Here is a 16,034-nt window from a genome sequence, read left to right as displayed (position 1 = left end):
GCTGCGCATGAAGGGCCAAACGATGCCTCCTACTGGCGCCTAGGGGTACTGCTCACAAAAAAGCTTCTGGATCCAGTCTGATGCCTGTGATAATTCTAAGGGAAGGAATCTGCAGCTATAGTCTCTACCAGCAAGAGAATTTTGCAGAGCCTATTTTGAACTCTGTTCCCATAAAACCCAGACTTTAGTGTGCACGTAATTCCAGATTCTCCTCTCTCTTGGGAAATAGTAGCTTACTTGTAAATTGATGGGGTTCTTGTTTATTGTATCTCTTTACTTGATGAAAATGTTTATACACCTTGGTTCTACACCTCTTGGGTTCATTTGCCTTGGCATTGCTCAGGTTCCTAATGCTTCAAGGCTCAAGTAATATTTTGCTCTGCCCTAATAATTCACATTTAGATGGAGGAGTTTATAAGTTAATTTATCTCTCTGTTATGGTTACTTTATTGAACATATTTTAAGAAAGTATCCGAAGGTAGTGTAATATAGAATTAATTAATGGTTCCCTTTAACTTCCCGTTTTGGTTTCAGGTGTGTTGTTTTCCTCTTCCTTAATTCGTTTGATACTTGTTTTGGCCTCTTCTTGTCTGAAACGTCTGGCCACTGTCTGACTATTATTGCTATATTCATTGAGTTCACACATCTGACATTATTTTTGTTTCCAGTAATATATGTATGTCTTGGTTGCTACTCCTTAAATAAACCACACCACACTAGTTTGCAACACAACCTATTGCATTGTACTATACCACACTGTGTCAACAGTCAGCATGCAACACAGCAGGCCTTCTATTACCATATAGTATTGTTTCCACACCTCAGTAAGACAAATGTATCTTTGGAGGCATCACTACATCATATACTAGACCAAAAGTGCCGTAATTAAAAACATATCCTTAAGAGTTATGATGGGAAGACATTGCCTGTCTGGTTTTGGTTCTCATTATGTTGGACATAGGCTGTCTCTTTTTGGTTCACATTACCTTGTTGTCTGTCTTCTTTTTTTAAACTAATTTTTATTGAAGCAGATTATAAATGCAGTGCTGTATTATTTCTAGTACAACATATTTATTTCATGAAGTAACATGGCAGTATTGTTCTACACAACATACGTGTCGAAAAAACATGTGCTGTTTTAGTTTATAAACAGAGACTATCCTTCTCATGTATTGCTGCCTTTTTGCCAGTCATTCCGATCTCCATACTAGACATCACCCCCTTGTAACTCATCATTTCACATCATACTGTACCATTAATCCTTGCATCGCAGCACATCATAGTAAATAATATGCACATCAAAGAGCGCTCCACTACTCTACAGTACTATTAGACATCATAACCAAACATACAACGCAATGTACCATACCATAATACTGCCTAGGACACTACACAGTACATTATACAGCACCACATCACTTGAGAACACCACATGACACCATCCAACATACCATGACATCACATGCCTCAGCACTTCTCCATCTGATTCCTTATTGCACAGTGCTATCCTTTACTGCACCAGATCCTCACAACAATGGGTACGCCCAATTGTGAATGTCAGAAGACTGTAATGTTGAAGGGCTGCTTTGGCCAACCAAGTCACCACATTCTCCCCACCAACACAGATTGGTGCTTATTACAGAACCTGGCCAGGCCTCAATTACACACTGGCTGCTCCCCTTATCAGGTTGAAATACACTAGGAACAAATCTGTAATCTATTAGCCAGATGACTAAGTTATGTCAAACAACACTCACAACTGGACACAGTATAACTCAGGTTTAAACCTGAGTGGCAGCAAATATGTTGATATAGGACTACCTATGAGCATCGAAAATCTTGAGGAACAAAGAGCAAGGAAAAAACATCCTTGGAACAGGAAAATGTAAGGAGACAAAGTGACGGAATACTAGAGCAGTAAGTATTCCAAAATGAAAATAGTAAGGTTGACGTCACTAGCACAATCAACACTGTGTGAAAGAGAGTACCCAGATTTGTATGGAAGGAGGCAAGAAAAAAATTGTTGGATGAAATTATCTCTAGTGAAGTTTTTCCCCAGAGAACTACTGATGAGTTAAACACCCAAAGAAGGGACACAAAACCCACTGTCCATGCAGTGTACTGCTCCATATCTGCAGGCAGTACTCTTTCAGTAGTTGGCACAGGTTAGCTGGACGGCGCAAATCACCTGACTCCTGCGGAACACCCTTTAGGGAAAATCCATAATACAATTCATACACACAGGTTACAATGGAAGGTTTTAAGAACTGTTTCCTTGTCCCTCTTAAAAGCATCGCTATACGTGAACACCCTCGCTTTACAAACCTCATCACCCACACCTATTGGAACCAGGAATGGAATATGACCTATCTACTGATGAAGATGGTATGTTTGAAAATATCATCAACCACAAATGTCCATGGATATCAGCCTGCCTACGAGCTGAGTCGAGGCAACATAAACGTTGAATGTGACACTATATAAAGCGAATATATAATTCGGACGCTGAAGTCTGTGAGCAAGGATTATAGGAAAATATGTTATCTGGTATTATGATCTTTGAGCATGTACATACAACTTGGAGGTGTATGATTCACTTTTTAAATGCTATCCTTAAACATCGGTGTTTGGAAATAATGGCTTCCATGAGGTTTGTGGGTTTTTATCAATAATCCGATTGCTGTCATTGCACTGTACAATTGTGCAATATATTCTGCTGTAGTTTCCAATCATTATTCCATTCTGAAAAAAACGTATAAATAAGCCACTTACTTAATGCTAGTGCTATTTATGCTTAATGCTAATGCACACAAGTGATGGATGGAATGCAGCACCAATCAAACATTCACCCCTAGTCACAGATCTAGGTTTAATCCATCAATTATTTTGCTCACCTTGCCACCTCAGTTTGGACCCAGCCATATGCAATTCAGTCTTGACCTTGTTCCCCATGGGAACAGTCCAGCCCCAGCTGCCAGACCAGGCCCTCCCTGGACTGGAAACAAGCATCCTGGGACCAATTGCAGGGTATCACCCTTCATCAGCCAGGCCAGCTTGAATCCAGTGGCGTAGTGAGCCCGGGACCCACGCCTGGGCATACCTGGAGGACTTAGGGTGACAAAAGCAAACAAACACAAATGATGAACGAAATGCAGCAACAATCAAACATTTACCCCAAGTCACAGATCTGGGTAATACATCAATTCTTTTGCTCACTGTGCCACACAGCCCCAACTGCCAGGCCAGGTCCTCCCTGGACTGGAAACAAGCATCCTGGGACCGGTTTCTGGATATCACCCTTCATCAGTCAGGCTAGCTTGAATCCAGTGGCATAGTGAGCCCGGGAGCAACGTCTGGGCATACCTGGAGGACTTAGGGCGACAAAAGCAAACAAACACAAATGAATGAAATGCAGAAATAATCAAAAATTCACCCCTAGTCACAGATCTGGGTAATGCATCAATTCTTTTTCTCACCATGCCCCACCTCTTTGGACCCATCCATGTACAAATCAGTCTTGATGACCATGTTCCCCATGCGAACTGTCCAGCCCGAACTGCCAAGCCAGGTTCTCCCAGGACCGGAAACAATCATTCTGGGACCGGTTTCAGGGTATCATTATAAGCTTGAATCCAGTGGCATAGTGAGCCCGGGACCCACTATACCATATGCAGCTGACAGGTTTCAGGGACTCATAGGATCTCAGCCTTTGGTGAAGTTGATGAAGAGGTCCCCTATTTCCCGATATTGTTCACAATGTATTCTTTTCCTCTCAATGACCTGAATCCAGTTGATAGCTGTGTGTCTGTCAGCAGCTCTTTGGATCATTGAGAGGAACATGTTAATAATGATTGTCCTGTTGGTATAAATTGTTTATAAAGGTTTCTTCATGTAGTTGGCAGAGTGTTATTCCTCTGATAGAGGACATGCGAAGGGGACTCACTGACCTCACTGGCTCATAGGGGGTCATTACCACCCTGGCGGTCGGTGGTAAAAAGGCAGTAAGACCGCAAACAGTCCGGCGGAATTTTTTTTTTAATTATGACCGCGGCGGTTACTGCCGCGGTCATCTGCCACTTCACCATTCCGACCGCCATGGCGGTGAAGACCGCTGGGCTGGAGATTGCGGTCTCTTGCCCGGCGGTCGTCACTAGACCGCCGACGGTATCCGGACCCTGCATACCGCCATGGATCTCGGGTTGTTGGGAACCACCATGAGATCCATGGCGGTAGGCACTATCAGTGCCAGGGAATTCCTTCCCTGGCACTGATAGGGGTCTCCCCCACCCCCCTGCCACCTCCCAAAGGTGGCACAACCCCCCTCCCTACCCCGACCCCGAACATGCACATATATACACCCCCAACATGCACATATACACACCCCTACACGCACACATACAAACAGCCATGCGCACCGTCCGACTCGCACACATTTCCCCCCCCTGCACGCATACACTCACTCACTCACCCCCTCTGCACTCTCACACGCACACCCCCATGCACGCACACAACACCCCCTCACCCCTTTCCCTAACGGACGATCAACTTACCTTGTCCGTTGATCCTCCGGGAGGGGACGGGATTCATGGGGGCAGCTCCGTCACCAGAACACCGCCACACCGAATCATGGGACGTGATTCAGTGGGCGGTGTTCTGTTGACGTGGCGGTGGAGGTTGAGCAACCTCCACTTTCCCGCCATCCGCCAGTATGGCTGCTGGCGACTTTCCGTACGAAAAAGGACGGCGGCCTGCCAGCGGTCATAATATGTGGCGCGGAAGACCGCCACCACTGGCGGTCTTCATCACGGCGGTACCTCAGCGGTCTTGCGAAAAGACCTCCGAGGTCGTAATGACCCCCATAGTCACTAGCGCCTTTTAAACATGGTAACCATAAAACCAAAAGCTGCTAATGCATCATCTATTTGTGATATGTTTCAAGGCCAGAAAGAGAAGGACCAGTGGCAGGAGACAAGAAGTAGTTCGCCTTGCTCATCTAGTAAATACATCACCGAAACGGCTATTCAGGCACACCTGACAGAGCTCCAGAAAGACATCTTGGCATACTGTCAAGATATAAACAGAGCCATTTCTGACTTCTTACAAAGAATAGGAATCCATATCAACCATGGAGAAAATGACGTGGCGGCCACCACCCATGAACAAGATGAACTTTTGCCTGGAAACACACCAGAAGGATATTATTGACAAGATGGATGACATCGTAAACCGTCCCAGAAGTTACAATATATATCTCAGAAGCATTCCTAAGGCATCTCCACCAAAGACCTTGAGGTCTATGTTCCAGTCCTATTTCAACATATTTTACAAAGTCCACTACCAGAACCGTTCCGCTTAGACCACACACTGAGTTATTTTGTCTTTCTAACAGAAAATGAAACTACCAATAGATGTCTTCTCTAAGAAACATTTTCTCAAAAACAAGGAGGCAATATTACAGGTTGCTCGTGGACAAGAACTGATCATTTTCTGAGACTCTACATTGACTCTATTCCTGGGTGTCTCCTCGTGACTGGTGCAACGAGGAGAACCTGTGCAAATCACAGCCAAACTCTGCTGAGAAAACGTCCTCTATCAGTGGGGCTTCCCCTTTTGTATACTGTTTACCTTCAAAGGCATACAACAGGGAGCCCAAGAAGTGGTAGAAACGAACACCATTCTAGGCCTCTATTGCCCCACCCTTCATAGAATATGTACGAGGAAATTGGTGCACCCCAAATATAAATAAAATATACAAAAACCAAAAAAAAATGCAGCACCTACAAGACAAGAAGCACCGACTAGCTACCTCAGAGGATGATTGAACTGTTGTAAATAAACAAGTCTCAAGGAATGCCAAAAACAACAATAACAATTATTCATCTGGAGAACCCTCTGCACCAGTCATTGAGGGACTTGCACAACTCTTTGGGAACCAAGACACTTACACCTCTGGTTCACTAAGTAACTCTCACTAGTTCTATCACCGCAGCTCTCATGAAGCTTCCACGAAGGGGCGGGGCTAGCCGTTGATGTGCCGGAGCTAGCTCCACACAGACCTGCAGGCCAGAGACTGGTTGATAGCCGGCAGTCAGGATCGTATTATATTTTTTCTCATTATAACTGCTGTTTTTCTATTCCTAGTTGTTGTTTTAGTTCAGATGGTTTAGTTGTTTTTCAACCACTGTATGCACCCTTACGAGACAGATGCCATTGTACCCGATTCATTAATTACAATGAGGTAACCCAGTGTTCATCAGAACCTGGGTCTGTAAATACTATAATGATACAATGGCTCTGAAGGAAGATAAAATGTCTACATGCATATTATTTCAAACAATTATTGCTTTGTTTCAGATCATAACATCTCATTAAACAATTTCAAAACACACCAGGGTCTAGTTGCCTTTGTATATTATCATTCGTGTACCTAGGTTTAACATGAAAAAAAAATTCAAACACACCTGTCATCAAAAATAAACATAAAAGTGAGGTGATTGTGCAAAGTGATTCGGTGCCTGAGACAAATGACATAAATATGGCATAAACACAGACAATTTTTTTTAACAATGCTCGTTTTTTGTTTCCTAGGTCTCGGTGCAATGTCAGCTAGTCTTAACGTTGATACTCTATGCTGTGTTCAGAGAATTATTGGGGCATCACACATATATCGTGGACGTTTTGACCCTAATAGATTGGTTTCTTTAAATATCAAAGCGGGTCTTCCTCAGGACTAAAAAAATGGGGGTGCAATCTGTAGTCTTCAAGAACTTAAAGCTCAAAATGAATCATGGAACTGTGAGCATGAAAAAAACTCCTAGCCCGGGATGAAGAGAAAACTGTGGCTTGGGAGCAATGTCCACTTAATAGCCTCATTTTTCAATGTAGGGCAGTCAAAATATCTGTAGAGAGCCTCGTTGGATGTGGTGCTTCATAAGGATCCAGTGGATCCGCAGGAAGACAGATAAGGCTTGTCTTCTCCTTAATCCTGCAACAACGAGCAAATTGTTATGACTCCTTGAGGAAGAGGTCTGAGAAGCTGATAGCAGATTGGTAGAAAGGCCCAAGGACCTGATGGATTCTCAATATCTTTTTTTTATAAAGCATTTGCTAACTTACTAGTAGTGCCACTAGTAGCAGTATCTAATGGCATCCGAAATGGGGGATCATCGCAAACTCAGTGCTATAAACACAACTCTAACTGCTGTTAAAGCCCAGAAAAGACACAGCTACTTACCCATTGTACAGACCTGTTGCACTGCTAAATACATATATGAAGGGGGTGTCGATGGCCAAAATGGCGGCCACATCCTAAACAACTCCCTCAGAGCTGCTTCTAATCAGCGGTAAATCCGGAGCTAGAACCCTCATCGGCTGTCCCCTCCCAACTCCCCAGGTTGGAGGAACAGGATAAAATCACTTTTATCCGCTGGAACCCCGGAATAGTCGACTGGACGACTGCTGAGTGGCCGGTGGACCTGCAAAGGTGTGGGGTATGGCCTACTGGACAGCGTGTGGCTGCCGGCCACCTCGTGGCCCTAGTTAACTGAGAACGAGATATAGCCCCCCTCCTGAGCCTGCTATATTGCCGACCCTGAGGTTAGGCGGACCGGAGATGAGAATCGAGGCCCGAGGGGGGCTGGTAGTGAGTGGCTGAATGTGAGTCGGGCCTGCTGCTTGGGCCCCGCAGCCTTTGTCCCTGCAGAGGTGGCTGAGCCCGTAGCGCTGCCTGGAGATGAGGGTTTGCGACTGAGTTACCGACTGCGGAGGCCCTAATTTCATCAGACTTACCTGAGAATAGCAAGCCACCCTGCCCCACGAGGAAAAGGAGAGAGACCGGCGGAGTGGCCCTGGTGCAGAGCGGCTGGTGCAGCAGTGCGACCTGGGAGGCCGACGGGATCTGTCTGTGGGCCTCTCCCTCTGTCCTCAAGAGCTGACGGGCGGGGCTGCCAGGACTGTGCATCATGGCTGGGGAGAGTGGGTCTCGCCTTTGGGCTGCTGGGGGCAGCAGCCCTGGCCTCTATTTTGCATCCCTTGGCCCAGTGGCGTGGCCCAAGGATACGGAGGACTTTGCCCTCAAGAGCGAGGCGGAGGACGTGGCATGGACCTGGGGCCAAGGACTGATGATTGTCTTGGGGTGCAACTCCCTCCTCCCTACTAACTGAACTGCTGCCTGAGGAGGGGGGCTACCTGAACCTAGATTGCGGGGGTTCCTAGTGTCCACTGCCCCCTTACGGTGATCAACTTGGCTTAGGCTCCTGATCTCCTGTTGCTGGCCCTAGCCTATCTGCACTGTGATCTGGGCTGGAGTGTGTGTGTGAGGGGGGTTGGTGGCCCAGCTGTTTGACTTGGCCTCCCTGCCACCTGGTTCTATTGGCACCCCGCTGAAGAAGGCAGTCCAGGTTGAGGGCAACTGCCAGTATGACCGTATGAGAACCTGATGATTGAGGGGCCCGGGGAGGCCCATAATTCCCTTTCTTACTGCTGAGGTTGGGGGGGGATGACGACGCCACCATCTGTTGGCTGTAATAAAAATAACTAAGGACCTCTGCGATGGACCTTAATGCAGAAGCATTGCTTGCCTCCGAAGACCCTGGGACCTGCGTGATCAGAGAGCCCGGACACGATACCCAGTTGCTGATCTACTTTTTCACCACAGTGTTGTCCAGTGCGGGGACCACTCATTGACCCCAAGGAGTCGGTTGCTCGTGCTGCAGTGATCCTGTGGCAAGCTTGCTGACACCTTCCTGCAGCAACCATCAATCTCCTCGAGATCCCGCCATGATGGACAAGGATAGGCCTACCCGTTCTGCCACTTCCCAGACCCACATGGACCACTACAGTACTGGATCCACTCCTGGACTACCAGGTCCTCCTGGTGGAGAAAAATCCACCTTGCCTTCTATTGTGCTCACCACTATCTTCCAGACCATCGAGACATCGCAGGCCGTAGTGGAAATGAAAATCGGAGAAGTGAGGATGGACATGGCGCTGCTCTGCCAAGATGACGGGCACACACAGAGCACCTATAACGGAGTCTGGGTCCCGGATCTCTACAGTTGAGGACAACGTCTCTACTCTTAAGACCCAAGTCTCTACACTCTGGCTCTGGACCCCAGTTAGTGGCAGAATTTATAGAGCAGTGGATCAAATCCTAGATGCCCCAGGGAGACTGTCCTCTTGGTTTGCCATGCAGAGGGCACACCAGGCGCTAACACCCAGGCCTCCTCCGGGATCCTCTCCTAGACCTATAATTGCTTGCCTCCTTAACTACAGGGACGCTATCCTCCAGGGAAAATGTTTGCAGCCAGATCTCTGATGTGAAGATGCCAAAGTTCTTATTTTCCCGGACTACACCAGCGAAGTGCAGCAATGTCGCCACTCCTACACAGAAGTCTAGCAGAAAATCAGGGCTATGGGGCTTCATATCGCCTGCTGTTTCTGGCCAAGCTCTGCGTCTTCCATGCTAATAAATAACATTTCTTTGACAATCTTGAGTCTGCATGGCAGTGGCTGACCGAGGACCATCTACTTTGTAGGTCATCGATCACCTCGTTGCACCGATTCAAATCCACCGATCCAAAGGAGCAGATTCTGTTGCCTAAACCCAGCAGGAGACTCACTCGCTCCTGAAAGCGACAGAAGACCACTCGATCAGAAACACCTTCTCAATTTCCCAAGGTTGCGGCTGGCTTTGCCATCTGGTCCCGCTTCGAGCCCCGTGGCTAAAAGGGTGAAGGGAGGTCTAGACTTGGATGAATCTCCAGACCTGATATCTCTCACACTGGCTGCTCCCCAAAGAGACACGGATCTCTCTCGTAGCCCAATGATCTAACTGAACCTAGGCCCCTGAGTATCAAACGACTTTGAACTCCACATGCTGCCCTGCCTGGGCTCCCGCAATGGTGCCCTTCACTTACTTGACCTGCTGTTCTTATGTTCTCCTTGTGGACACCTAAATCACAGCGAAAGTCGGCTAATATCTCCATGATGTAATCTTTACCTTGGGGGTGGGCTCTTTCCATTGATGTTTCTATAATGTTCTGGATGTTTGTTTTTCTAACAAGCTTTTTTTCTAGGGTGACAGATGCATCTAGGGTAGAAATGTAGGGAGGGGAGGGAATTGGTGGGGGCAGGGATACATTTGTAAACGGTTGGGTTTTCAGTGTTTTATGGTACAGTGTATAGATGTTTAATCTTTCTTTTCTTATCTAGGTTCTGACACATATCTCCCCAATAGATATGGCGGTGGTCCTCTAGATGAACATTCTATAATCCCTTATTAATGCTCTTGCCACCTAGACATGTGACTATGTTAGGCCCCATATTTGCACTACATATTACACGTTGTCACGGCCACTCTTCACAGTGACGGCCTTTAGAATATTTTCTTGGAATGTTAATGGTCACCTAGTCTGAGTAAAATGTTCTGCAATCCTCGCCTTCGCCCATTGTCCCTCCTCAGAGGTGTTACTACTGCAGGAGACACACCTAAAGGGGGAACATTGTCCCTTCTAGGTACGACGAAGCTACAATCTGGTCTTCCATGCAAGGTATTCCCGAGGCACCCAGGTTGTTACCATCTTCCTTCGGCGCTCGTTTCCCCTCTTAGTGGCTCATGCAATGCTCGACCACAGAACCACTTCTTAGCTCTCACAGGCACACTAGAGGGTACGTTGATCACTCGAATATGCGTCTGTGCCCCGCCGGCCAAAACTCTGTCTGCTTCTTTTTAGTAAATAGGGTTTTGTGCCACAAAATCCATGAGTAGTTGCATGGTAAAGTCCATGCACTACCCATGGAATGCCTACTTGCCACCTAGTAATGCAAAGCAGCTCTATGTGCTGCTTTGCATTACTGTAAAGTGATTTCCAGCGCCAAAATTTTTTGCGCTGGAACGTAAATTGGTAAACAATGCTTTTGAGTCAATTTGCGTTACTTTTGTCACGCATCCACAACACAAAATCATAGTAAATATACCCAATAATGTTAACATACACTATAAAACATGCAGGAGGGCAAAAGAGAGGCTTAAGGGGCAGTGGAAACGGAGAGTAATGTGGATTGTTAGGGGTAGTAAGTGAGAGAAAGCACATTATTTTATTTTGTGAAATAACCAAAAAAAAAAAAAAAAAAATTTGCATTTTTCTAAGCTCAGTATTTGAAATTTTTTAAATAGAACTAACATACAGCTGTGTACAGAATTTCAGTTGATCACTCTAATATGCGTCTATGCCCCGCCGGCCTCCCTTAACACTTGCCTGAAGGACCTCTCCAAACTTCTCCTTCCCCAGGGCCTTTCAATAATAGGAGGTGAGTTTAGCGCTATGCCTGCCCCAGTGTTTGATACAACAGGCCCCTACCGGCTACAGACAAACCAGGACATATCATCTTACTGCCGCTGTGACGCCTGGAGGATATGCATCCCAGGTTACACCAATTCACACGTACCTTGGCAGCCCATCACTCACTCGCGAATAGACCTAACCTTTCTACCCGCTGCTGATTGTCAGATGCTTACTTAAATCCAAATACTACTGTGTGGGATTTCGGAGCAATCCCTCCTATTTCTTCATGTGGGATCCCCTACGACTGGCCCACGTCCCTTTGTGGCGTCTTAATGCCTAGTATCTCCAGGACAAACTCCTTGTTCACGTACTGTGTACTTAACTTCAGGCCTATTTCAGCGATAATAAGGGATCGGTTATGAAAGTTGGCACCCTATAGGCAGCCAGTAAATCGACTGTGGGAGGCTCCTCCAGGGGAAGTAACAGGGCCAGGGAACAAGCCCACACTCACCGATTAAAAGCACATGCTCTTCGCTTGAAGCAACACCTCACGGCTGATCCTCGGGAAGACCTTTCCCAACAATTGAAACTCATCCATGAAGAAATCCACCAGCACTCCTTTGACGCTGCCAAACACCTTTGACGATCCACAAATCCAAAGATTTATGGCCAGGGAGTCAAAGATGGGAAGTTGCTATACTGGCTAGCCTCTCATCAGCAAGTGACGAGAATCATACCCAAAATTGACTGGATGCTCGAGGCACACTCTTCCTTAATCGCACAAACATTTGCACACTACTATGGGAAACTGTATACGGCCTCCTTGAGAGGTGACACGGATGACCCCTTTCTTTTCCTTAATGCAGTTCTTCTCCCCTGCCTGTCCCTGATGGAAAGGCAAGTATGTGATGAGCCCCTCACAGCAGAGGAGATAGGAGAGGCATTGTCCAGATTGATGCCCAGAAAGAGTGCTGGCCCCGATGGTTTCCCCACGGAGTACAATACCACATTTAGTGAGCTCTTAGTAATCCACCTTCTGGCCCTGTACAGGCAAGTGTGGAATACTGGTGCCTTTTCTCGGAATTAGACGTGGTAAGCCATAAGACGCAACTTCCCTGTACATCCTGGGTGGGCTACCCGCCAATATCCCTCCTTAACGGAGAGGAAATAATCTTTGCCACTGTCTTGGCTAACCAACTCAAACACGTCCTCACTACAGTGATACGCCCGGATCCATGTGGTTTCATGCCTACCTGGGGCATGAGGCATTGTCTCCAGCGAGTCCCTATGGCCCTGGTCCTAAGACTTGGATCTGTTTTTTTTATTGATTTCAAATAAGCTTTTGACACAGTGGACTGGGGCTACCTCCACCTGGTGCTGTCTCGAGCCGACTTTGGACCCCGATTCTGAGGCGTAATTTATGCCTTGTATTACAATCCCATGTGTCTGTATCAACAGGGTCGTATCCAAAGCCTTCCCCATAGGCTGGGAGATGAGACAGGGCTGTCCCCTCTCTCCACTTCTCTTTGCAATTGAGCCACTGGCACAGCTTGTCTGGAAGGACACCCAGTTTAGAGGATAAAGGTGGAGAGATAATCAGGAGGACCAAATTGCGCTGTACGTGGACAATGTCCTTCTGTACCCAGTGAACCCTGAAACAAATGGTCCCCGGTGTCTTCATTTGCTGAAGCACTTTTAAGCTGCCTCAGGTCTTAAGATGAATCTCTCTGAGTCTGTTTTGTTTCCCTTGGCCACCTCTAGAGATGGCTTTGGATTGGAAGACGAGTATTACCCTTTGTAGGCTCAGGTTTTGGTATCTGGGCATATGGGTTGTCCTCCATCTGGAACTCGCCTGGACCCTCCATATCTAGCCTTTGGTCAGGAAAGTGAAGGCTGACCTTGACAAATGGCAACCCCTCCCAATAAATGTTATGCGGCCCATTGCACTGTACAAGATGATGATTCTGACATGGTTTCTGTATGTCTTTCAAATCCTACTGCTTCACCTACATAAGAAGTGGTTTCACAACCGCAACCAGGCTGCGACAACGTTTCTGTGGAACGGATCTAGACCCCGTCTGCCCTATACACACTACCTACCACTGAGGCCCTTATGACAGTGGCTTGGGGATGACCAACCTTTATCTTTACTATTTGGCATCCCACCTGTTTGTTATTCATGACTGGTTTAATGGGGGCTGGTCTGCCCCTGCCTACCGGTTAGAACTGTCCTTGTTGGGATTGCCCCAACAACATGCCATGTTGTATGGCTCCACAGTCCCAACTTCTATGCCGCAGGTTAGTAGAGTGGTGTTCTTGGCCTGGAGGGCCATGCTTTGGCATGTGCAATGGGATGCCAAGCTCACAAAACAAATCCCCTATGGCATGGTAGGTGGTTGGGGGGGGAATAGTGGCGCTTCTGGGATTGAAGACCTGGGATTTTATTGGTGTCACTCAATTGAGAGACATCTGGGCTGCAACACATATACGCTCCTTTTCTGACCTCCAGGCAACATTTGCCCTGACAAACACTCAATTTTACAAGTACCTCCAATTTTGACACGCACTTCACATTCATGTTTCGATCCCTGAAACTTTACCAGAATTTAGTCCCCTTGAAGCGAAGCTCCTTATGGGTAACCTTGGCTGTGGAGGGATCACCCAGATCTGCCATACTCTAATAATTAACTCACTTGGCACACTGCAGCAGCTCCGAGATCGTTGGGAGGGAGGGATGGATGGGCCCCATTGAAGATGAGGATTGGAGAGATGCCTTGATGGCACCGAGAGCACGCAATCTCATCTCGGCTGTGAGTGTTACAAACATACTAACACCATTTTGGAAATAAGCTTGCTTAATGCAGAATCTTTGCTTTGGTTTTTGGTTCCCTCTTTCTTGGAGATAAATCACTGACTGCAGTCTCCATCTCCAGTCAGTCTCACCCGAGTCCAAATCATAGTGTTTCTGTCTGCACAGAGCCTGCTAAGATCAACTTCCTTCTAGAAAGAAGCTCTGAATCTTGTCTGAAAGGCTCCATTATTATATCAGCACATTACAGTGTAATATATACTCTATTGTGTAATGAGACATATCAGAGTAAACATTTTGAAATATGAAAACGCGATTTCAGGCATTGTAAATAATGTTGCAAAACAGAGTATCCCCAGCCTAAATCTTTGAGGCTCTTTTCCTACGCTAAAACCTGGTTTCAATTCGAAAGAAAAGAATAATTTTCTTTTATATGTGACCCTTACCTACTCCAGTAGTGGCATGCTTCATCATCGGGTCCATCCCAGCCCCTAAGAGCCAGGGTGGGCTCAACCATATCCACTTTTGATATTATTCCCATCAGGGTAAGTTACTGAAATAAAAATACCCTACGTTGGAAAAAGGTATCCCTTCATTAGCTGTCGGCGCGGTATAGGTTAAAATCACCTTGGAGGAAACTTCTAGGATATTATGGTCCTGTGACCCACTGTTAAACCAACAACATATTTCAGCCCCCATTCTATGGCATACACATTCCTGGGCCTTCGTGAGAAAGGGTCTCCAGGCATATTATCACCTTAAAATGTAAATTTAAATATAGTTTGGTGATGTGTAAAATATATTAAGTAATTATGTTCTCCTTTGATTTTTAGCCACTTTGGAGATTTGTTGACAACTACAGTGATGAAAGAATATTGGTCTATCGATCCAAAGATATTAAGGAAATTTCAAGACTGGCATCCCCTAACGTGTGCGGTTATGTTAAATCTGATGATCTAAACTTTCAGAACACAGACCAAGAGGATGCTGCTTCAGATGAAGGTTTGTTTCAGTTTTCACACCAGACTGAAAAAAGTGTACTTTTGCAATACTGCTTGTTCACATTTGAATTAGCAAGGCATAGCTCTTTAAAGACTAAAAGAAAGTAAAATGTCAGTTCAATCCAGGTTGTCCTGTATTGTATGACTGTATATTTCTGTAATATTTTATTCTTTCTTTGATCTTAATGCTGACAATGTATAAAGTTAATTCCTTTAGCTGGCAACAAAATGGAAAGAATATTCTAATGTCAATTTAATCTATGTTGGACAAATTCATGTGCAGTATCAATGGAAAAATATCTACTAAACATATTGGAAAAAAAGTGAGCTTAACAATGCGACTATGTATTGAAGTGGGGGTGATTAGATGCCACTTGCAAAAATAATCCCATTGATATAATTTTCAGACTTTTTTTTTTTCTTATGTGGGTCTAACTGACTCGTGAAAGTGATTTTTTTTTTTTTTGCCATGATAGTTTCAAGATGACAGTCAGGATTGAGAATGGTGGCCCCTTGAGCCCCCTAATCATGCAATAATATTCTTGTGAATAATATTCCTTATGTGGACCTTACCCTAACCCAAACCACATTTATCCTCCCACTTCTCCAAATCCTAAACCCCACACAACATTTCTTAGCCTTAGTTTACACCTGAGCTGTGTCCTAATCGTAAACCTAGCCTAACCTAAATGCCCTACCCCATACCTTGCTTTAACTGTAGTCATAAATCTAAACATGTGTATAACTTTAAAAATTACCCATACCTAACAACCTATGTCTAATCCTAACACAAAACCAAGGATGTACTTAAACCTCGCTCTAACCTTAAAGCTAATAAAACCCCTTCTCTAAACCTTGAGAGACAAGCTGCAGTCCTTGGTGTTCCCGATGATTCTCTCTGACATGCGGAATAATCGTAACTTAGTGTCCATGGGCTTC

At 45.7% G+C, this 16,034-nt stretch overlaps 1 protein-coding gene across 1 annotated transcript in view; it reads left to right on the top strand.

Annotated features, from left to right (window-relative positions):
• Window positions 1-16,034, top strand: part of ADAM17 (ADAM metallopeptidase domain 17) — a 475,078-nt gene that overhangs the window by 116,763 nt on the left and 342,281 nt on the right. The window contains exon 5 of the mRNA XM_069235905.1: window positions 14,928-15,096. Within this exon, the coding sequence (XP_069092006.1) occupies window positions 14,928-15,096 (169 nt within the window). The remainder of the gene's footprint in view (window positions 1-14,927; window positions 15,097-16,034) is intronic.

Source organism: Pleurodeles waltl, chromosome 5 (assembly GCF_031143425.1).
Source record: "Pleurodeles waltl isolate 20211129_DDA chromosome 5, aPleWal1.hap1.20221129, whole genome shotgun sequence".
Classification (NCBI taxonomy): Eukaryota; Metazoa; Chordata; class Amphibia; order Caudata; family Salamandridae; genus Pleurodeles; species Pleurodeles waltl.
The sequence above is the reverse complement of the archived record's forward strand: the minus strand, read 5'-3'. Positions and strand labels throughout refer to the sequence as shown.